At 37.7% G+C, this 25,124-nt stretch overlaps 1 protein-coding gene across 3 annotated transcripts in view; it reads left to right on the top strand.

Annotated features, from left to right (window-relative positions):
• Positions 1-21,596, top strand: part of BMP2K (BMP2 inducible kinase) — a 141,608-nt gene extending 120,012 nt beyond the window's left edge. For all 3 annotated transcript variants that reach the window (XM_023553330.2, XM_003414132.4, XM_023553331.2), the window contains one exon: positions 19,497-21,596. In XM_023553330.2, coding sequence (XP_023409098.1) covers positions 19,497-20,938 — 1,442 coding nt within the window. In that variant the 3' untranslated portion in view covers positions 20,939-21,596. The remainder of the gene's footprint in view (positions 1-19,496) is intronic.
• Positions 21,597-25,124: the final 3,528 nt, after the last annotated feature.

The raw sequence follows: 25,124 nt of genomic DNA, 5'->3' as shown, positions 1-25,124 counted from the left end.
GATTTTTTTTCTCCATTGCATTGGTGTTGTAATGGGGGAGCTCCTGTGGTCTCCAGGGTCTAGGTTGATTGATTGAAGGACTAATTGATTGATTCATTCATTCATTCAACTTTCAACCAATATTTGTCATATTTACTATCTTCTGATGGAATTTTCTAGTTGATAAGAAATATATGTAAATAAATGTTTACCAAATGATAAATGCTATGGTAGAAGAATGGATGGAGCGCTATAGTGGTGTAGAGCAAGGAGCTATTGACACCAGTAAGGGAAGGGTAGCAGAGAAAGTGGTTGTTGGCAGGGAAGGGAGGAGGAAAATAGTAGAAAAGATATTCTAAGCAAATGGAATAGCATGAGTATAGGGCCTATGGTGTTCAGGGAAAAGTGTGAGATGAGAATGAAAAGGTTAAGACTATTTATTTGGGCCTGGAAATGTTAGGGCTGACTGACTAGAAATTGTGTTAAGTATTCTAGATATAAAAGGGATTTTATTTTGTAGGTAACAAGGGGTGACATGTTACATTTAGGTGTTAGGTAATTTTCATAGAACGTAGAGGGCAGATTGGAGAAGAGGAAAACGAATGGGTAGTTTTGGGGAGTGACAGTGATTTTAAAAAATAAGTAAAGAGCCTCAGCTACAGGAGCGACTGACTGCTCCTTCTTCCCCTAATCCTGGGTTCCATACCCTCTACCATTATCTTTAGGGTCCACAGTACCTTTTTATTTCATGCGTTTTCTTCCATCTGTTGCTGTTGTTGTCAGGTGACATCAAGTTTGTTCCAACTCGTAGGGATCCTGTAGGACTGAGTAGAACTGGCCCATAGTGTTTCCAAGGAGCAGCTGGTGGATTTGAACTGCTGACCTTTTGGTTAGCAGCTGAGCTCTTAACTACTACACCACCAGGGCTCCTCCGTCTCTTTAATATTTACATATACCTAGATCTGGTGTGGAAACCCTGGTGGCATAGTGGCTAAGTGCTACGGCTGCTAACCAAAGGTCAGCAGTTCAAATCCTCCAGGCGCTCCTTGGAAGCTCTATGGGGCAGTTCTACTCTGTCATATAGGGTCGCTATGAGTCGGAATTGACTCGACGGCACTGGGTTTGGTTTGGTTTTTGGTTAGATCTGGTGCAGTCAAATGACCTACCTTAGTTTGGCTACATAGATTTGTTTTTCTGATGTTTTTGGTGGCCTTAGCTTATGCTACCACTTTCAGATTTGTAGGAAGATTAGCTGAAGATAACATTTTGGTAGACCATGTCTAAAATGAATCAAATCTAACTTTTCCTTTTATTTTAAAACATTTATGGGCAAAATTCAATTCTATAATTACTCATTTATGTAAAAATTAAATAATTATATCAAGAATCTGCTGTATGTATATAAATGTAATGTCTTATTCCATAAGTTGATATTTTAATTATCCTGAAATTATATTTGACTTTTATGTCAGGTTACTGAACTGATGTCAGTATATCAGACAGACCATTGTCTTGGGAATTATAGAGCCCTGGGTTACCACCTTAGTTCTATCAAAACATATTAACCATGTAACATTGAGTGTTACCTAACTTCTGGAAGAATTTTCTTTGCCTTACATTGGGGACTTGATAAGATTGTCGAAAGGAATAAATGAGAGAATGTTATACATAGTTGCCATCAAGTCGATTCCTCCTCATAGCAACCCTATAGGACAGAGTAGAACTGCTCCATAGAGTTTCCAAGGCTGTAATCTTAATGGAAACAGATTGCCACATCTTTCTCCCATGGAGTGGCTGTTTCGTTCAGACTGTCAACCTTTAGGTTAGCAGCTGAGAGCTTAACTGTTGTGCCATCAGGGCTCCTTATACAAAGCACACACATCTTCAATCCTTGGTTGCTATTTTTGCTGCTGCTGTTGTTACTGTTATTAATTGTATTTTCACCACTGAGTTCCAAAATCTTAGTGTTGAAGTTTTGCAGCTGCTCTCCAACCTGGAGTAGTATAAAGTTCTAATAAGAATTAGCTAGTATTCTAACTACTGAATGAAACCTATAATAAAGCATAAAACTGTTCAATAGTGTACAGTTCCTCTTTATATTTATAGCGTTAACTACCAGTGTTCATTAGGGTATACACATAGAAATCATATTAAGACTATAGTGTCCATTCCCTATCCTGAAACTCAGGCCCCCCTTCATCTCTCCAAGGCGGTTTTTATACAACTAGTTTATGCACCAAAATAGACTGTGTGGTTCTTAGAATTACAGCACAGACTACCCAATTTTAATATACATCCACAAATTCTGAAACATGAAAGTTTTATGAAATTTTAAAACTGTATCTGAAGAGTTTGATTAAGATTTAGGCCACATTAATTAGGTCACTGAAGTATTAGATTTCTTATTTTGCATTTCATTTTTAATTAAGTACAGTGAACTTTCCCTATTCTCCCAACCCCCAGACCCACTTTATGGGTCTTATTATTTGATAGGAAATGAAATTGAATTTAAGGTTGAGAAAGGTTACATTATCTATAGTCATTATTGGTTGGAATATAAAACTTTTACACAGGAAAATTATCAGTCCAAATGTGGGTCATCCTGCAAGTCTTGACGAGCTGTATTCTGCCTTAAAATTGCGGTATGTGATTATTGAAGATAAAGAATTTCTAAATTATTCCAGGATGTCACCAATAATAGTTACCATTGATTGAATTCCATTGTGTATATAGAATGGAAACAGGATCAGAGAGGGTCAGTGACTTGCTTAAGATTATAGTGTATAAGTGGGAATACAGGTCTCTCTGATTCCAAAGTCTGTTCTGTAAATAGTAGCAGAACAAGGGAAAGTGTGAAGTGACTAGTTTTAAATCAAAATCGAGTACCATATTTTTACAAAAATAACATGAGCTTTTTACATTTGTTTGCCAGCCTTGCCCCCACTAGGTATTTTCATAAGCATCAAACATAAAACAAAAAACCGCACAGTGGTACTTAAAAAAATACCTTGCTAGGGAGAGGGCACGGCTGGCAAACATACGTAGAAGGCGTGCGTTATTTGCACAGAAATATGGTAATGTGAGTAACATAATGGAAATGTCAATTTTAAGGCATTTTTAATTCCCTGGGAAATATTGTTCGCAATGAGTATGATTCTCTTCCTCTACTCTTGGCCTGTCTTCGGAGAAATAGTACAGATTTTGATAAAACCTTCTTCTAATCCACTAATCCTTGTCCCTGACATGGAAAATTGCTGGAAAATGATGGCAGGCAGTATGCTACCAATTCAAAGCGAGCTTTAAAGTCTCGGCCCCTCCCGTATACCTTAAATGATGAAACAGCAGAAGGCATGTAATTACAATAGCAGTTTCAAGCCATTCATCCTCTGTAATCCAATAGCTAAGAAATGAACATCGAAACAAAATTTCCTTGAAACTGGAAGCTTCTTAACTGATTAAAAAGGCACCACCTGTTTTATAACTAAAAGAACAATTGTCCTCTGAAGATGGAAGCCTGGCTAGAAGAGTGGTATTAAGAATAATATGTTGCAAACATGCCCCCTGCACCATTATTTCTTTGACATTTCAAAAATATTTTGAATTTTTTATTTAGTATAGTTTATGAAGGTTCACTTATCCATTGATGAATATGTATGTTTGGAAGATTTATTTAAAGTAGTGTGGGATTAATTAGAATCTCATTCTCTACATTTTTTTTTTTTTTTATTAATTAAAAAAATCCCACAACAAGTACATGAAAATGTCATTTTAGACATTGACCACAAATTTTGGCCTTAGAATGTGCAAGGCTATGATGTCCTTGAAATTTTAACACCTAGGAATTGCCTTTTATGAAAACTCATAAGCACGGAATCAGTAGATGCATGTTCTTGTATTCATTTGGTACGATGCGCTTGTACCCCAAAACCTCTCGTTTGCTTTGACCTTGGTCAGTCGTTTTCCAGGTTACTAGAATCAGCATTACCGCATGAGTTTCTGAATGCATAAAGCTACACAGCTGTTTCACAACTCTTAAGTGAATGAGCTTCTTGAGGTTAGGGAATGTCTTTTTCATCTTTGTATGCTGCATGGTACCTTGCTTTGCTTGCTGAATTAATTATCAAAGTATACTTTGTAATGTAACCCCTCACACACACACAGACACACACCCCTAATATTAAATCTTCATTAAGTAAGGTGAACAGTACTTAATGTCCAGGAATATCAGGTTAAGTTTCATTGTTGCTGTTTCATAGATGAAGAAACTGAGGTTTATTTGGAAGTTTATCTTCCATGGATTTTGTAAAGTTGAGTATTAATAAAGCATGCCCTATAGTATTTCTAAAACTTAACTCTGCTGTTGTTGTTGGGTGCCATTGAGTCGATTCCGACTCATGGCCACCCAGTGTGACAGAGCAGAACTTCACCTTAGGGTTTCCTAGACTGAAATCTTTACAGAAGCAGATCACTAGGTCTTTCTCCCACAGAGCCACCAGGTGGGTCTGAACTACCAACCTTTCAGTTAGCAGCCGAGCTCCTAACCATTACGCCACCAGGGCTCCTTTGAGCTTAACTGTACAGACTGTAAAATACTCTTAAAAAAGTACTTATACAGTTCAGCAAACTTCTATTTGTTGGAATAGAAACAAGATGGTGCTCATTCCAGTAGAATTTTTTTACTTCTTGGTCATGGCTTTGTAAAGGAAATACAGAAGAGGTGCAAGACAAGTCTGTGGTTGTGTTTTTGTTTTTTTCCTTTTTATTGTGATCAGTGTAACATAAAATTTGCCATTTTAACTATTTTTGAGTATACAATTGAATGGCATTATTGCATTCACGGTGTTGTGCAACCATTAAGACTGTTGAATAATTTTGGAGATAGAAACTCTGTACCTATTAAGCAACTTTGTAGGCCATTTTCTCCCTTATCCTAGCCCTGGTGACCTCTTATCTACTTTGTCTCTCTCTATGAATTTTCCTATTCTAGGTGCCTCATATAAGTAGAATCAGAATATTTGTCCTTTTGTATCTGGCTTATTTCACTTAACATCATGTTTTCATGGTTCATGTTGTCACATATATCAGGACTTCATTTTTCTTTATGGCAGAGTAATAGTGCATTGTATGTATGTACCACATTTTGTTTATCCATTTATCTGTTAATGGACACCTGTTGGCTCTTTGAATAATGGCTGAGTCCCTATTTTCAATTCTTTTGGGTATATACCTAGGAGTGGAATTGCTGGGTCTTGTTAATTGTGTGTTTAACATTTTTAGGAACTGCCAGACTTTTCCATAGCAGCAATACCGTTTTACATTCCAGTCAGCAATGGACAAGGGTTTAATTTCTCCTCATCCTGGCCAACACTTGTTATTTTCTGTTTTTTTTTTCAATTATAGCCATCTTAGTAGGTGTGAAGTGGTATATCACTGTGGTTTAGATTTGCATTTCCCTAGAGATTAATGAAGGGAGTCCCTGGGTGGAGTAAACAGTTAAGTGGTTGACTACTAGCTGAAAGATTGGTGGTACGAACCCACTCAGAGGCGCCTTGGAAGACAATCCTGGTGATACGCTGCACAGCCTTGAAAACTCTTTGGAGAAGTTCGACTCTGCACATGTGGGGTCACAATGCATCGGAATGGACTTGGTGGCAACTAATAACAACAGTATCAATCGTCTTTTCATGTGCTTATTGACCATTTTTTCTATCTTCTTTGGAGAACTGTTCAAGTCCTTTGCCCATTTTTTGATTAGGTTGTCTTTTTGTTGTTGAGTTGTAGGAGTTCTTTATGTATTATGGGTATTAAACTCTTACATGATTTGCAAATATTTTCTTCCATTTTCTGGGTTATCTTTTCACTGTCTTTATAGTGTTCTTGGATGCACAAAAAATTTTAGTTTTGATGAAGTCCATTGTATTTATTTTTTCTTTGGTTTTCTATACTTTTGGTACCATATTTAAAAATCATTGCCAAATCCAAGATCAGGCAGGTTTGTCCTTATATTTTCTGCTGAGATTTTTATAATTTTAGCTCCTAAGTTTAGGTCTCTGATCCATTTTTGAGTTAATTTTTGTGTATGGTGTAACAGTCCAACTTCACTGTTTTGCATCTGGGTATCCAGTTTTACCAGCACCATCTGTTGAAGAGACTGCTTTTAGTCCTACTGAATGGTCATGGTACTCTTCTCAAAAATCAGTTGACCATAGATGTGAGGATTTATTTTTAGACTCTCAATTCTATTCCATTCGTCTATATATTTCCACTCCTTGTCTGTCAGTTTGTCATATTGCAGTAGCTTGCCTGTTGTTCTGATGCTGGAACCTATGCCACTGGTATTTCAAATACTAGCAGGGTCACCCATAGTGGGCAGATTTCAGTGGAGCTTCCAGACTGAAATAGCCTGCAAAGAAGGACCCAACAATCTACTCTGAAAAAATTGGCCAGTGAAAACCTTATGCACAGCAGTGGAACATTGTCAGATATAGTGATGAAAGATGAGGCCCTCAGGTTGGAAGGCACTCAAAATATGACTGGGGAAGAGCTGCCTCCCCAAAGTCTAGTTGACCTTAATGATGTGGATGGAGTAGAGCTTTTGAGACCTTCATTTGCTGATGTGGCACAACTTAAAATGAGAACAAACAGCTGCAAACATCCATTAGTAATTGAAATATGGAATGTATGACGTATGAATCAAAGAGAATTGGAAGTCATCAAAAATGAAATTGAACACATAAACACCAATATCCTAGGCATTAGTGAGCTGAAATGGACTGGTATGGACTGGTATTGGCCGTTTTGAATCAGACAGTCATGCTGTCTACTATGCCAGGAATAACAAATTGAAGAGGAACAGCGTCGCGTTCATCATCAAAAAGAATATTTCAAGGTCTATGCTGAAGTACAACACTGTCAGTGATAGGATAATATCTATATGCCGACAAAGAAGACCAGTTAATACCATTGTTATTCAAATTTATGCAACAACCACTAAAGCCAAAGATGAAGAAATTGAAGATACTTTACCAACTTCTGCAGTCTGAAATTGATCAAACATGCAGTCAAGATGCATTGATAATTACTGGTGATTGGAATGCAAAAGTTGGAAACAAAGAATAATTGGTAGTTAGAAAATATGGCCTTGGTGATAGAAATGATGCCGGACATCAGTGATAGAATTTTGAGGGATCAATGGCTTAGTCATTGAAAATACTTTTTTTTTTTTTTTTTAACAACATGAACAGTGACTATACATGTGGACCTTGTCGGATGGAATACACAGGGATCAAATTGACTACATCTGTTGAAAGAGAGATGGAGAAGCTCAGTATCATCAGATGTTATCAGTATTATCTGTGCTGTGCAACAGACCATCAGTTGCTTATACGCAAGTTCATCCTGAAGCTAAAGTTTAAAACAAGCCCACAAGAGCCACATACGACCTTTACTATATCCCACCTGAATTTAGAGATCATCTCAAGAAGAGATTTGATGCATTGAACACTAATTACTGAAGGCCAGATAAGTTGTGGGATGACGTCGAGGACATCATCATCATACATAAAAAAAGCACACCCAGAACGCAGTGCCATCGAGTCGTCAAAAGGTCGTTAAAAAGAAAGGAAAAAGAAGACCAAAATGGATGTCAGAAAATGGATAAAAGTTGCTCTTCGATGTAGAGTAGCTAAAGCGAAAGGAAGAAAGGATGAAGTATAAGCTGTACAGAAGATTTCAAAGTGTGCCTTGAGATGACAAGAGTAAAGTATTATAATGACATGTGCAAAGACCTGGAGTTAGGAAACCAAAAGGGAAGAAAATCCTGAGCATTTCTCAAGCTGAAAGTATTGTAAGAAAAAATCCAAGCCTGGAGTTGCAATATTAAAGAATTCTGTGGACAAAAAATTGAATGGCACAGGAAACATCAAAAGAATGGCCTTGGTGATAGAAATGATGCCGGATATCACATGCATAAGGAAGACCGAAGAAGAATTGATGCCTTTGAATTGTGGTGTTGGCGAAGAATATTGAATATACCATGGACTGCCAAAAGAATGAACAGGTCTGTCTTGGCAGAAATACAACCAGAATGCTCCTTGGAAGCAAGAATGGCAAGACTGCATCTTACATACTTTGGACATGTTGTAAGGAGGGATCAGTCCCTGGAGAAGGACATCATGCTTGGCAGAGTACAGGGTCAGCGGAAAAAAGGAAGACCCTCGATGAGGTGGATTGACACAGTGGCTGCAACAGTAAGCTCAAGCTTAACAACGATTGTAAGGATGGCTCAGGACCGGGCAGTGTTTTGTTCTGTTGTGCATAGGGTTGCTGTGAGTTGGGACTGACTAGACAGCACCTAACAACAGCAACAATGGGCAAAAAATTGAATGGCATGGGAAACATCAAAAGAAGATGAATACACAGTCAGTGTACCAAAAATTATTGGTCAATGTTCAGTCATTTCAGGAGGTAGCATATGATCAAGAACTGATGGTAGTGAAAGAAGTCCAAGCTGCTCTGAAAGCATTGGTGAAAAACAAGGCTTCAAGAATTGATGAAATTGAAATAACAGATGGATGCAACACTGGAAACACTCACTTGTCTATGCCAAGAAATTTCGAAGACAGCTACCTGGTCAACCTACTGAAAGAGATCCATATTTGTACCCATTCCAAAGAAAGGTGATCCAACAGAATGCAGAAATTATCAAACAATATCATTAATACCATACACAAGTAAAATTTTGCTGAAGACAATTCAAAAACTGTTGCAGCAGTACATTGACAGGGAACTGCCAGAGATTCCAGCCAGATTCAGAGTAGGACATGGAACAAGGGATATCATTGCTGATGTCAGATAGGTTGAAAGCAGAGAATACCAGAAAGATGTTTACCTGTGTTTTATTGTCTATGCAAAGGCATTCGACTGTGTGGATCAAAATAAATTATGAGGGAATTCCAGAACACTTAATTGTGCTTGTGTGGAACCTGTACATAGAACAAGAGGCAGTTATTCAGACAGAACAAGGGGATGAGGCATGGTTTAAAATCAGAAAGGTGTGTGTCAGGGTTGTGTCGTTTCACTGTACATATGTTGAGCAAATAGTCTGAGAAGCTGGACTGTATGAAGATGAACTTTGCATCAGGATTGGAGAAAGACTTGTTAACAACCTGCGATACACAGACAACAAAACCTTGCTTGCTCAAAGTGAAGAGGACTTGAAGCACTTACTGATGAAATTCTAAGACCACAGCCTTCAGTATGGATTACACCTCAACATAAGGAAAACAAAAAATCTCACAACTGGACCAATAAGCAACATCAATGATAAACGGAGAAAAGATTGAAGTTGTCAAGGATTTCACTTTACTTGAATCCACTTCGCAATCAACACCCATGGGAAGCAGCAGTCAAGAAATCAAACGATGCACTGCATTGGGCAGATCTGCTGCAAAAGACCTCTTTAAAGTGTTGAAAAGCAAAGATGTCACTTTGAGGACTAAGGTGCGGCTGACCTATCCAGGGTATTTGCAGTTGCTTCATAAATGCATACGAAAGCTGGACAATGAATAAGGAAGACTGAAGAATTGGTGCAAAGAATATTGAGTATACCATGGAATACCAGAAGAACCAGCAAATTGTCTTGGAAGAAATACAGCCAGAATGCTCCTTAGAAGTGATAATAGTGAGACTTTGTCTTGCTTACTTTGGACTTGTTATCAAGAGAGACCAGTTCCTGGAGAAGGACATCATGCTTGGTAATGTAGAGGTTCAGCGAGAAAGAGGAAAACCCTCAATGAGATGGATTGTCGCAGTGGCTATAGCAGTGGGCTCAAACATAGCAATGATTGTGAGGCTGGCGCAGGATCGGGCAGTGTTTTGTTCTATTGTGCATAGGATTGCTGTGAGTCAGCACTGACTCAATGGCACCCAACAGCAACTGTCTATGTATCTATCCTTATGCCAGTATGTGGTTGTATTTTAAAGTGGGTTGTTTATAAGATGTGTTGAAATTTTGCTGATGATGATATTCTATGGGTAGTTTAATTGCAGAATTTATAGAGAAGAGTTTTAAATAATTGATACAGATCTAAGTCATCAGCAGAGAAGCTACTAGCATGATATATATGGCCTTAAAGCTGGGCAAGTTATTCAACTTCCTCAGTTCTTTACTTCCTACATATGGAAAGCAATTGAACTAAATCTGTAGAAACCTCTTGGGGAAACTGGATCAAAGTCACCAAAGAAAGGCATAAAAATGAAAGAGAGAAAGCCAAAAGCTGAGTTTGGGTGGTAATGATGCATATCCCTGAAGTATTAGGGATGACGGTGTATTAGCGATGACAATGATCTGACACAGAAAGCAAGAAGAAAAATTTTTTAAATGTTGTTAATAAGACTGAAGAGAAAAAAGATCATAGCAAAACTTACAGAGCATTTTCACCCAGGTGTTGTGGAAACCTAATCATGGGGAGTGAAGAGATGATGTATGTAAAACCCTTGGCACTATATTTGTACACTCAACAATATTAGTTCCTGTTCCCTCTGATTTATCCTTAAATGTTTCTCAGTACCATTAGAAGCACACAGTGTGTACTCCACAAATAATCCATGAAATGATGAACTAATACAGCAGCAACGATACTAGCCATTTACTGAGTACCTGTAGTGCGGCAAGTACCGTTGTAATGCTTTATGTGTATTCTCACATTTAATGAGGTGAATACTATCCTTATACAAAGCTGCTTCACAGATGAGGAAAGTGAGGCACTTAGTAATGCATGATTCCAAATAAGAACATGGTCACCAAAGACCATTTTCGTTTAGTATCCTCTGCTGATGAAGGAGGTTAAGTATGTTATGTATTTTTAGAAAGTCCGTGATGATTAATTCAGTACTTATTTAGTAAATGCTTTTTATTTTACTGACCAAAAAACCCCCAAACCCATTGCCCTTAAGTTGATTCTGACTCGTAGTGACCCTATAGGACAAGGTAGAACTGCACCATAGAATTTCCAAGGAGCACCTTGTGGATTTGAACTGCCGATTTTTTGGTTAGCAGCTGTAGCACTTAACCACTACACTACCAGGGTTTCCATTTTACTGACAGTAGTGATTAATTGAAGCATTTCTTTGGTAGTGAGAATAATTTTAAACATAGTAGGATTTATATGTGCAAATAAGTATTAGTCTTCTTGACACTTACTTTAAAGATACTTCCATTGTGCTAACATTTTTTGTGATACCTAAGCTGGAATTTAAGGTGGTGTAACCCATTGTTGTTATTCTTAATAATTTACCTAAATCTGCATTGTCCTATCTTAGCCATTCACTTTATTCTCATCATTTGGTTCTGAATGAATTTTGGCTGTTTGTAACAATGAAACCCAACTTCAAAAGATGAAGATTTGCTATTTATTTCAGATAATGTAATCTAATTGAGGTAAATAACTGCTATAGCACCGCGCTAGATGTTAGGAAACGTGAATTCTGGTCGAAGTTTTTTGGTTACTGTGTACCCTCAGGTGTAAGTATCAGTTCTCTGAAAATGAGGTCTCTAGATTTTTATTAAATACATAATCTCTGAACTTTTTTCCCAGTTGTTAAAGTCTATGATTCTGTAAGTCTAGGATTGCCATGAATCATAATCGACCTAACAGCAACTAACAACAGGGCCTGAAATCAGGATAGTAATAATTCAGTCTGCAATACTGAAGCTTTGAAAATATTTGTTTTTATTTAAATGGTAGAGAAAAAAACGCTAAGTCTGTACATGAGTGACCTTAAAGACATTTTTATTCTATGTTGTACTCACTATGTGTGTATATATATATATATATGTATATATTAATGTTTTAATAATGGCCTGTTGGTTCTAATTTGAAGAACAATGTTTGAAATAATAGCTCTCAAGTGATTAACCCTTTTGCTAAGACATTTTATAGATTTTAGCTAATTACGTAGGTTTTCAGACCCAAATGAGCTTTTGCAGCACATTTGTTTATTAAATCATTGCTTGCCTCTCAGTATCACTGATTAAAATGCAGCTTACAAAGATACCCCAAAAACTGAAGTTTTTATAGTTTGTAGTTTCAAGGCACAAAACAAAAATAAATATTATCCTTACTAGAAACCATAAAAACATCATTCTACCTTATTTAGTTTAAGGCAGGAGGGATATCCCATTTACAGACAGAGATTAAAAAAAAAAAAGTCATTATGTGAAGTTATACAGTGATTTCTAAAGATGTAATGGAGGTATGACCATGAGCATATTCTCTTGATTAAAAAAAAATTAGAGAGCTGTTTATACTGTAAGTATGCATTCCTGGTGCTTATTCTAAATACTGTTAACAGTTAAGCACTTGGTTGCTGACCGAAAGGCTGGTGGTTCAAACCTACCCAGCGGCTCCATGTAAAAATTCCAGCTAAGAAAACGCTATGGGGCGGTCTTCTGTGCCACATGGGGTCACTGTGAGTTGAAATCGACTCAACAGCACCTAACAACCACCACCATCTGCTTGAAAAATTTCCATTTTTATGATAGCCTAAATATGTTGATTTACAATTCAACATATTCCATGTTTAGGATATACTGAATTGTAAATCAACATATTTAGGCTATACTTTTGGGAAATTAATTTAACCCAACGACTGGGAAGAACCAGTCTGATAGCAGAAACAACTAGAAAAATCTGAATCTTTTTTTAATAACAAGGATATGGTTAGGTAAAAAAAGATTATAAAAGCTCTTGACACTCTTAGCTATGGAGTCACATTTTAAAGTACTATGCATACATTGTATATTTGTAACTGACTATAACTCATAAAACTTATTTTGGCAGTCTTTTTTTGCCTATGTAATGAGATTAAGAGGCTTAGAACATATTGAAGCAATGTTTACTTTTGTATAACTCCCATTTCTTTTTTAGCTTTTCTAGTTTCACAATGAGGAAAGGGTGATAACTGCTACCACAGAAAAGTGAAACCTATCTAGGATTGTGTAACTTGCAACCGGGAATTTAACATTTGCCCCACAGGAGGTGTCGGAGGGATACGGACAGCATGAATTTCCATTGTGCTTAGAGGTGCCTAACACTTTCAGAGAGGTTCATTGCTGCTCTTGACCCTAGCTGCTCATGAAACCACAACAGTTTATGAAGGAGTGGAAGGCTAAAGAAATTGAGAAGCGTTTAAACAATGTTAGGATGGGTTGTAAGAATATGGGAGGAAAAAAATATTTTTAATTGCTTTTTGTTTGTTTGTTTTAGTTTTGTAAAGGGGAGACAGCAAAACCGGTTCATCTCTGCCAACAGAGAAGTAATAAATGTCCCTCTCAGGGATATAGACCATGGTGTGTGTCCTTCCTTGCTCTCTTTGAAAGCAGTCTTTTTCCAATTTCTTACACTGTGTTTTTCAAATATAGCTCTTTGTAAAAATCAGAGATAGTTTCCAGGATCCAGAATGTACCCTTGTGGTATGTTGTTACACATTTGCTTACCTACTTATTTCTGGTCAGGGCTAAGGTGGACCTGAACGTGTCTTGAATTATCCCCTCCTCGCTCACATTTCCCACTTCTCCTTCTCCTTTAGATTGCCCTCCAGCCATTGAGCTCAGAAAAGTTGCCGGAAGGTTGGTGTATGATGGATGAAATAATTAACTTTACTGAGTGCTGTATTATGTGTCAAACTCTGTTCAAACCCTTTTTATTTGTTAACCTTCACAGCAACCCTATATAGTAGAACCTATTATCATCCCCATTTTATGAATGAGGAAACAGTAGTGTTTACCATGATCTTGTCATGGATTGTTATTGGATTAAATTTATTAGTTGTGCCTTAATTTTACATGAGGAGGGAACAGCAGGATATTGGTAAAGTGAAACTGATATTGAAAAAGGACGGTTTTATTTTTATATTTTCCCTGAAGGAAAATGTACATCGTGCTGTTTAAAATGATGAAAGACTGGAGGGTCTATGCATAATTATACATTATTCTATCATGTTTATCAGAATTAAAAGTGGGCTATGTTGGTATCTGGAAAGATGCACTAAAAATGGTAAGTGAAAAAAAACCACAAATTTATATTCATGCTGACAAAAAAAAAAAAAAAAATGGATCTGTTAATGTTAACTTTGAGAAGCTGACAAAGGGCAGACAGGATGAGAAGTAGAAAGTGACAGACATCTTCCAAAAAGTAAGAGACTGGGATGAAAATATAAGAATAACAAAAGAAGGTGAATTGCAAAAGGATGCATAGTCTTTGAGTGGGAATTGAAGGTTTCTCTCCAAGATGGAATAGCTGTCCTATGTTACATGCTCCAGAAGACCTTCTCAAGAGCAAAACTAAGTGTTCCAGAAATGGGAATTTTCTCATAGAAGTTGTAGAGGAGAATTTTCTGGCCATAGTTTTTGCATATTGTTTATAAAGCTTAATAGGTGTTACCTGTAAATAAAAGTATTTGTAGTAAAACAAATTGAGAAATATAGGTTTCATAAAATTAAACAGGTTCTTTTGTATAGGACTCATTAGCACCTTTAATGAGCATTTTCAAATAGGGGTAGAGGCAGAATATGGAATGCAGCATTTCATAAATGTAGTTGCTTGAGTCCACGGAACTGTTTGGTGTGGTTCTTTTCATTTGCGGAAATAGCATTCTGCAGGACACACTTTAAGGAACATTAGAATGTTATTGGAGACGTCCACGAGCAGGCATGAGGGGTGATCTGCACATCATGGTTTTCTTTGGGTAGGTAGCTCTAGGAGGTAATCAGTTAAAATGTATTTTAGAGGACGTGTCCCAGAATGAGGGATGATTAAAAGTCTTCTGGATCGATTACGTATTTTGCTTTAGAATAAAAATTCATGACAATAAATTCTAAGGTTAATCTAAAAGCAGTCTGTTTTTAATCTCAGAAGCATTTTGCCTGTGGAGAAGTCAAACCTGTGAGTCTGCATTTGATTTGGTTATAATCTGTTAGGCTTTAAAATAAGCCTACAGTCAGCCCTCTGTATCTGTGGGGTCTACATCCACGGATTGAACCAACCACGGATCAAAAGTATTTGGAAAAAGAAAAAAAGAACCAAAAAGCAGAACTTGAATTGCCGTGCGCAGACCACTACACCGAATGCATGCAAATTAAGTGATGTGTAGGCATCCCGTACTGTAGCCTCCCACCATTTCACAGATCCCTGGTCTCTCTCCAGCACTTGTTGTTTGAGCATTGTTCGCCTTGAGTGTCGTTCGTTCCCTACTTGTGTTGTGTGTACCCTTTGTTTCTGTGAAAAAATGGCTCCTAAAAAGCATAGCAATCCCTCAAAGGTTAAGTATGAGGGGTTTGAGAAGAGCGAGAGGAGGCAGTTTCAGGCTATTAAGGGATGGCTGGCTAGCTGTGTAAAGTGCTACAGCCTCAGGAACTTCAAGATCACGAGAGAATCCGCATCGGCAGATGCCCAGGCAGCATCAGCATTCCTAGAAGAGCTCAGGAAACTCATAGAAGGGCACGGCTACCTTTCAAAGCGAGTCTTCAATTGTGATGAAGTAACTATTTAGATAGCATGTACATTGTATTAGATAAAATAAGTAATCTAGAGATGATTTAAAGTATGCAGGAGGATGTAGGTAGGTTATATGCAAATACTACGCCATTTTACGTAAGGGACTTGAGCTAGAATACCAGAATCCACGGATACCGAGGATGACTGTATTATAAATTTTATAGATACAGCATATAACTCTTGGCTGGTTTTAAGCAGCTGGTAAATGAATACTGAAGATTATATTTGTATTTAAGTAAAAGTTGACTGAATTCTCCTCTTTTTTTCTCTCCCACTCACTGCTCTGTCCCACTAGACTTCCTCCCCGCTACTCACCCTAAGGTTGCCAACTGCACAGGATGACCAGATCCAGTGATCATTCTCTGTCCTCAGTTCACTGGGCCTCTTTGCACCATCCAGCTCAGTTGTCTAGTACATCCCCCAGGATTCACTGATCTCTCTGGCTTCTGTGACATTGCACCCACTTGGTTCTGGGCCTCCTCGCTGGCTGGTATTTTTTATTTTGCTTTGCAGATTCCTTTTCCTCAGCTGACTTCTATATGTTTACACACGAGGGCAAAGACCTGGACCCTCTTACTCTCTTAGGTGATCTCCAGGTCTCATATCTCTCTCTACATACCCTATGCATTGTGATAACTCCCAAATTTATTACCTTCAGCAAGAAACCATTGAGCTCAGGCCACGGATATCTAACCACTTACAGGTAAATGGCCTCACAGATACCTCAAGCTTAATGTGACCAAAACCAAATACTTGATAACCTTCTCCATTTCCCAACTTAATCTTTTCTGTCTGTGTTAATGGTACCATCACCAAGAGTTTTCCTCTGCAATCTTTAATTCTCTCTGTCTGCACTACCAGCATCCTCATCCAGGCCACTGTCATCATTAACTTGAATTACTACAAATTCTTCTTCCCTGGTCTCCTCACTTTTGCCCCTTCCCCGTTCAGTCTTTTTTTTTTGCAGTCAGTCATCTTTTTGAAATATAATTCTGATCATACCATCCATTTTAAAATCATTTTAACGGCTTTCCAGTACGCACGATTTAGAATGAAATCCAAACTCCTTATCATGGCCTCAAAGGGACCTTCATGATCTAGCTCTTTCTTGTACCAGCCTCCCCCTTGCTCACTGTGCTCCAGCCACACCGGACTATTTTGAGTCCTTCAAATATGCCAACCTCTTTCCTGAATTGGCCCTCAAACATACTGCTGCTTTTACTTGGAGCAATTTTCTGCCTGTCCTTTGCATGGCTGGCCCCTTCTTATTGTTTAGTCTTAACCATCATCTCCTGAAGGAAGCCTTCACCAACTATCCTGAGTAGGTTTGTGTACCCCATCACTCTTGCCTGTGATTTTCATCATTGCTCTCTGTTTTTTACTTCAGAGCACTGGCTCCAATTCACGTTTACTTACTTACTCTGTGTCTTCCATATATGACTGTAAACTCCTGAAGGCAGGGACCATATTTGTTTTATTCACCAATCAACGTATAGCATGTAGTAAGGTGCCCTGTAGGACAGGTTTTTTTTTTTTTTTTGAGTGAAATAAAATGTGAATGATTTAAAGGGTTTATTTTTCTACGTAACTTCCTTTATTGTATTCTGAATATATGGAATATGTAGCAGGTTAGGTTAGCTCAGAGTAGTAACTTATTGATTCAGTCAATGAATACTGATTCAGCATACTGCTAAGGTATGGAGACGAATGATAAATGAGGTAAGTGATAAATAGTTCTGTATTCTGACAGCTCCTATGCCTTATCATGGCCTCAAGTAGGGCAGACAGTAATTGCAGTATAGTACAGTAGGCTCATCGGGAACACCACATACAGAATGGGTCTCTTTTAAGGGGTGGCAGTGAAGGACTGTGACATGGGCCATGTTTACGAGGCAGTCAGGTAGAAGTGGCATTCATACTGAGGTTCAGTATTGCAATAGTAGAGGGATGTTAAAAGAGCAGAGTTTCCCTTGGTACCTAAATCTATTAAGTTCCTGTGTTTCTGATAGCAAATATTAAAAGGAGGGATAACAAAGGATAGCTCAAAAAACTCAGTAAATCTATTCCCTTCCTGAGTTTGACTAGACAGATTTTGGGTGTGGCTGTGATGAAGGGTCATGTGGAACACTTCAGGCTCTGAGGCTGAAGATGTGGTAGAACAGATAGAGAAGAGCGCTCTGTGCTATGCTAAGGGTTTGAGCTTTTGAGAGCCACTGAAAGGTTTTAAACCTACCTAGCAACGTGATTAGTGTTTCAGGAAAATCATTTTGGTGACAGTGAGAGGGCAGCAGTTTGAATGATGTGGGACTGGAGGCAGAGGTGAGTTTAGAGGCTGAGGAGTTGCTAGGTGAGAGATAACGAGGGAATGTGACAGACAACTGGCAGACGGAGAGGAGGGAGCAGATTCAAGAGATTTTAAAGACACTGTAACTATTTGGTGGCAAGAGAGGAGAGGATTTCTACGTTTCTCCTGGTTTGAAAAACCAGATAAATGGAGATGTTCACTAATATAGAGGGATCTGATATGGAACAGAGGAAAAATGAGCTCTTGAAATTGTTGTTTGAGGTAATTATAGGATACATTTTCATGCAGAATTGTATGGTAAGTATTAAAGATCTGAGTCTAGAACTCAGGAGTAAGTTCTCGGTTAAAGAGATTAGAACCATTATGATGTACTCGGCATTTAACACCTTAGCTTGTTAGTTAGGAACCAGGAAAGGTCACGTGGAGGGAGAAGGACACCCAAGGCTAGAATCCTGGGGAACATAGATATTTAAGGGGCTATTAGTGAAAGAAAAGCCCTAAAAATATGACGAAGAAGGAACAAAGAAGTAGGATGATAACAGAGCTAACTTTTCAAAGAGAAAGAAAGAAATGTCATACGCTATAGAGATCACCATTCTAATGAAGGGAAAGTAATGGTCCATCTTTCATAAGCCACTCAGTTTTCATGACTACAGACTATACTTCCAACCCAGCTAATGATTTTGGGGAAGGGTAGGACTGAGACTATGTGGTTGGATCAGTACAAATCAGTCCCCATATCTGGGAAGTCAATTCACTATACTCATGCACTTTGAGGCAGTATATTTTCATGTAAACTAATATTCTGTCTTTTCTATACAGTGATACTGTTCAGTGAAATTATAAAGCACTGTTTATTTGATGCAATTTAGCATATTGATGGTTACATGTTTTTTTAAAGGCAACATACTTTTAATGTGATATCGGTATTATAGACATGATAGTTTGAGGAAGATACATTCTCTAGAGAAGGCAGATGTCCTTGGTACAGTCTCTGTTAAGTTTTAGTCTTTGCTTTGATTAGGCTCTGGGAGATCCACTTATATTAGCCAAACTCATAAGACACTGGTTATATAAAAAAAAGAGTGATTAAAAAAAAATTACAGTGAAGCATATAACTAAATAGACAAGGTACTCATGTTTGTTGATCTTTTTGTGGGAAAAGTTGTAAACTTGAAATATAATCAGAAGGTTTTTTGGTGAATGTGGGATCTGAGCACGGTGAATTAGCTGAATGACCTTATTTTGATGGTGGGGAGAAGAAAATTTGCTTGCCTACTATATTCAGAGTCCTAGTATAGGGACGCTATGAGTTGGAATCAACTTGATGGCAATGGGTTTGAATTTTGGGGGGTTAGTCTGGGTGCTATAAATAAAATTTAGCTATCAGTGAGAGCTTATGTTGAGTAAGCACTGTGTAGGAGACAGAGATGAGTTAGTGTCTCTGCACAAAAGAACCTAACCGTCTAATTGACGACAAGTGCATTACCCAAGCCTAATGACAAAGAATTGACAACAGTGTTTTTCCCTCTAAGATACTGGTCTAAGGAATGTGTAATGCCTTGTGTTAGTGTATATTAATGTAGTAACATTGTAATTAAAATGGCTTTTGAAATGCATCGGAATGCTATAATACTTTCTCTTTGAACCTGCAGGTTCTCCTGAAAAGAAAGGTGAACATTCATCTAGGAATCAAGAAAATGGCACTGCAGACTCTATCAAGAATGGAAAATTAAGTCCAGTATCTAAAGATAACCGGACTGAAAAGAAGACTTCAGAGAATTCATCAGTACAAGGTCAAGTGCAGAAGGGGATTGATGAATCTGAAAGTGATTTTGAATCAGATCCCCCTTCTCCTAAGAGCAGTGAAGAAGAAGAAGAGCAAGAGGATGACGAAGTTCTTCAGGGAGAACAGGGAGATTTTAATGATGATGATACTGAACCTGAAAATTTGGGTCATAGGCCTCTCCTCATGGATTCTGAAGATGAGGAAGAGGAAGAAAAACATAGTTCTGATTCTGATTACGAGCAGGCTAAAGCAAAGTACAGTGACATGAGCCCCATCTACAGAGACAAATCTGGCAGTGGACAAATCCAAGATCCCAATATAACACTCCTCTCCCCAACCCAATTACCTTCTGATGGTAGGGTGGAGTCTGCCAAACAGGAATTTGATGTATTTGGCGCTGTCCCTTTCTTTGCTGTGCGTGCTCAACAGCCCCAGCAAGGAGAGAATGAAAAGCACTTCTCTCAACACACCCATTTTCCTCCTGTGGGACTAGAGCAAGAAGAATTTGATGTATTCACAAAGGCACCCTTCAGCAAGAAGGTGAATGTACAGGACAGCCATGTGGTGGGGTCTGAAGCACATACTCGCCCTGGTTGTCCCAAAAGTGTCGATATATTTGGCTCCACTCCATTTCAGCCCTTTCCTACACCAGTAAGTAAAAGCGAAAGCAATGAGGACATTTTTGGACTTGTGCCCTTTGAGGAAATAACTGGAAGTCAGCAGCAAAAAGTTAAACAGCGCAGCTTACAGAAACTGTCCTCTCGCCAAAGGCGCACAAAGCAGGACATGTCCAAAAGCAATGGCAAACGGCATCACGGCACACCAACCAGCACAAAGAAGACTTTGAAGCCTACCTTCCGCACCCCAGAGAGAGCTCGCAGACACAAAAAAGTGGGCCGCCGAGACTCTCAAAGCAGCAATGAATTTTTAACAATCTCAGACTCCAAGGAGAACATTAGTGTTGCACTGACGGACGGGAAGGACAGAGGGACTATCCTGCAACCTGAGGAGAGCCTGTTGGACCCCTTTGGTGCCAAGCCCTTCCATCCTCCAGACCTGACACGACACCCTTCACATACGGGTCTGAGCGACATCCGTGCTGACCATAATACCGTACTGCCTGGGCGGCCAAGGCAGAATTCACTACACGGGTCATTCCATAGTGCAGAGGCGTTGAAAATAGATGATTTCGGTGCCGTGCCCTTTACAGAACTTGTGGTGCAAAGCATCACTTCACATCAGTCCCAACAGTCCCAATCAGTCGAATTAGACCCATTTGGTGCTGCTCCATTTCCTTCTAAACAGTAGATACTTCTGATGGATTCTTGGCATTAACTCCTGTTTCAAAAAAGTATGAATAGTTCATTTTATGAATCTGAGAGAAAATTATTTGTATAGCTCTTTATAGCTTTCATTCTTATAGGTCAATCAGAATAGGTAAGTGATTTTTTTAAAAAAAAAAATAAAACCAAATAGAAAAAGGAAATATTTCCACAGGGTAGTAACTTGATGCCTCTTAAAAAGCCTTCTTCCAAGCAGGAGAAAAGGGAGCTACCTTGCAAGCTCTAATCAAGGGTTTCAGCTACTGACAGGACAGCACAGAAGCACACGTGTAATGCTTCAGTGAAAGCACGTGGAACCTTGCCAGTTACATGTAGCCACATCAGAAGGGATTGCAAAGCTGTACTGCTATTTTTGATAACAGAATGTCATTTTTGTGTGCATATCCCAGGCTCATTCCAGAATCCAGCATTTAAAACTAAGGTTATTTTGTACATACACAGGTTGGGTTTGTGAATTTTTTAAAAGTCGCTTCTAATTTCCACCCAGGAAAAAACAATCTAGTTCTCATCTGGGGAGTTCAGAGATTTTAGTCCTTACACCTTTCTCTACCAAGCAGAGCCAGAAGTAACTGACTGTTGTGCCTAAAACTGTTTCATTAAAAAAAAAAAAAAAAAATTAAAAAGTGCCATTAATATGGAATATCTATGTAGAAGCCTTGAACAAAAACTAAAGCTAAAAGAGAAATTCTGATGTTTGGGAAACAAAGGAAAGAGAAAAACTTTATCTTCTGTTTGTGAATGGCTTGCTTGCCTCAAACTTTTATTATCATGTCCCTAATAAAGCAGATTATTTTAAAAAGCTGAGAGTGAAGACAAGGATTATATAGAAATTTTATTTCAGGAAAGAACATGTAGCTGAAATCCTGAGTTTCTAAGAAGTTTACAGTGTAAAATCATGTTGCATTTAATAATGTACTTTATTAAATTGCCACCTTCACCAAGTATCATCCCCCAAGTTGTGAACAACAATTATTTTAGTTAGGTGTGGAGGGTGGAATACTTTTAATCAAATGCACTGAACAGTGAAACCCACAAAGCCTTATGTGCAGGACTGCCACATCCTGCTGCAAGTACCTCTGCACTAACGTACGAGATCTCAAAATGGATCTAAAGTAGTCGATGGGGAGGGACTAGCATCTTAACTCCGCTAGTTGATTGTGTCTTTAGTGAAAAGAACCCAGCTACCAAATTGCCTTTCCTTAACGCCACAAATCCTAATTCGATACTTGAGATTTTCTAGAAATTGTGTATGGGAGTGAACATGGGTGCAATTATCTGTGCTTCCCATGTCTTCAGCTCTTTTAAGTTATAATTAACTATCCTTCCCTCTCAAATTAACATTTACAAGTTTCTAGATCTGTTAAACTTATTTACGTAAAGGGACAGAGACTCTTAATGAACCAACACTCTCCTTGATTGCTATACTTTGAATTAATTCTCTTTGAACCCAATTAGTGTATTTTATGAGTACTCTTAAAGTGCCCCATGAGACAAGCTGTTTGCCAGTTTTCACAGTTCTGAACTTGGAGAGAAGCAAAGTATATGTAACTGAACTGTATATTCATCTTTTACCTAAATCACATACAAATTTGTGGACGGATAAATACATGAGCCACAGTGTAGCAAAGGCAGAGCACGCATTACATTAGTAAGAGTTGTACCTTCAGAGACTGACTGTTTACTTGGCTAGATCTTTTTTAATTGTCATTGTGCCAAAGGCAAATATTATGTTTGCACCTTTTTTCCTGACTCTCAGGTTGATTAATAGTGCTAACGCAAATGCTCAAGTAGATGTTCTTTAAAACTTTACAAGGTAGATTTAAGATACTTTCTTTAAAAAAGTAGAGTTGATGATTCCATGAACTACACAGTAGGTTTGTATCAAACAGAATAATTTTTTTAAATGAAAATCTGTTGTTGACATGTAAACATTATGCTTCTTTGATTAGTCCTTGGCCTTGGTCTCTGGAAAGGGTGACGGATGAACTAGTGTGGACTCCTTGGCATGTCAACATGAAATTTACCTAGAATCTGTCAAGATACTAACACCTTCCTTATACTTGCTTTTCAATACACTGAATCATTTTCAATTGATGTGGACACTTTGGCTTATAATGTATAAATTATGAGGAAGCAATCAGATTTAGCTTAAAATATTTACATTCTTGTGTTTAGTAGTACAGCCCAGTAACTTTCCTATTTTGAGATTGTAGTTCAGAGAAAAGATTTAGGATCCAGAATAAATTTGGGGAGATTCCTTTGTTTTGAAGTAGAAGCGTTTTCCTAAGGAGCATAGATTTTTAGGGTTGCTTTCCATTTTCAATCATCTCTTCCCTCTGCCATAGTCAAAGTGTAGGTTACTCCACACAGCAGATGCCCAAGGCGTGTAAAGGTACTTAACAGAGCCCCTGTCACCCAGTTAGCACTGTTCTGTTAGCTCTATTATGGGACGGTCCAACACTGGAGTAAGAAGAGAAAGTTGAAAAAAAAAAAATTATGTTCATATTATTATTTGGATGTCCCCTGTGCTACTTCAGGATATAAAGTCATTTTAACGCTCAACTTACTGTACTTGAACATTACTAAGGGAGGCAGAATATTATGAAGCTAGCAAAAGTCTGTGGCCAAAGTTCTTTCCTTCCTAACAGCTTTAATAATATTGCTTATTGATTTTGAATCATCTTTTTTAAAAGTGGACCATATGCTTAATAACTTTAATATCACTTGAATAAAACGTTAGTATTAAAAAGATCAGCTTTTACGGCATTAAAGAATGTATTTGCTAAGACACAAAAGTTGCTTGGTGTATGTATTAGGTGAGGAGGAACGGTGGTAGGCCAGATGGAAATCCTACCCTCCACCCCGTGTCCCTTGTGTGTATTTGGGCATAATTATAACATTATCTGGACTTGTAGATAGATGCACCTTTAGATCCTACCTGCTTTATCATTTAACAGTGATAGATGGTTGTTCTCATCTTGCTGGTGGAAAAGTGCTAAGGTGGATGGAGCCCACTCTTCTACTCTGATGTTCATAGACAGAGCTGTTTTCTTACTATTCAGCTACTGTGCTTGTTTATTTTAGGTTTTGGTACTTCAAATAAGCACCGTTAGAAGGTACAAGTGTATTAATATTACCAGTTCTGGGGAGTCTGGGTACATTTGTTATCATATGTAGAATCTGCAGTGAACTTTTTCATGTTTTTCTTTTTAGCAGAAATACTCGTAATTTTAAGTCCAACTATTGAGATGACAGATCTACTGTGAGAATGAGATGACATATCTACTGTGAGAATAACATAAATGATAGTTTATTTGAAAACTTTTATACTCAGTGGTATTTTATGTATTAAAATTAATATAAATATATATACACACATGCATGCACATGTCACATGTCTCTACTGTGGAGTTAATGTGAATTTTTTAAATGTAATTGCAACCACAATCATATCTTAAAGAACATTCACTCCTAATAAGGGTTTACAAAAGCCACTAAAAGAATAAGGTAGGCAGATGAAAAAAGCCAAGGTCATCAGTTGGGGTTCTTCTTGTTTTATTTTTATAGTATTACTTTTGAAAGAATTGTTTTTATTACTATGCTCTTTTTGTGATTGAAAAGTCATTTAATAGTAAACAGTATAGAAGCTACTTTTTAATTGCTGGCAAACAGCTTTAAGTGCACTTTCTTTGATTACACTTCCATTTTTTGTTAAACTTGAATTTTCTGAAACCTTTTATGTACACTAAAGCAAATTAACTTTTAAATAAACCTGATTTACATCTTTTATTATATTTCTAATTGTTACAAAACATACATGCTAAAGTGACTTCAGTCTTCAAATGTAGCTGGAAAACTTTGATGAGATAGAATCAGCTGCTTTTTCTGTTTAATTAAGCACTAACTGATTTGTCTACTTTATTGCCTTTACATTGCTTATTCTTATTGGCTGAATTCTTTCTCTCATTCATTTTGTTTTGTTTGAAATTTATTTTCTTACTATATTTATCACACCTACTGTTTTAATAATCTGCTTTCTTTAAATGCAATAAATCCCAAACAGATTGCATATTCTTTATAATCAGTGATTTCAGAGTTTTTCATTATTTGCCTTATTAAAAGTTCTTTCATTCATACCACAGACATTTAAT

The sequence above is a fragment of the Loxodonta africana genome, chromosome 5, assembly GCF_030014295.1.
Source record: "Loxodonta africana isolate mLoxAfr1 chromosome 5, mLoxAfr1.hap2, whole genome shotgun sequence".
Lineage (NCBI taxonomy): Eukaryota > Metazoa > Chordata > Mammalia > Proboscidea > Elephantidae > Loxodonta > Loxodonta africana.
Note: the sequence above shows the minus strand (reverse complement) of the source record. Positions and strands in the feature narration are given on the sequence as shown.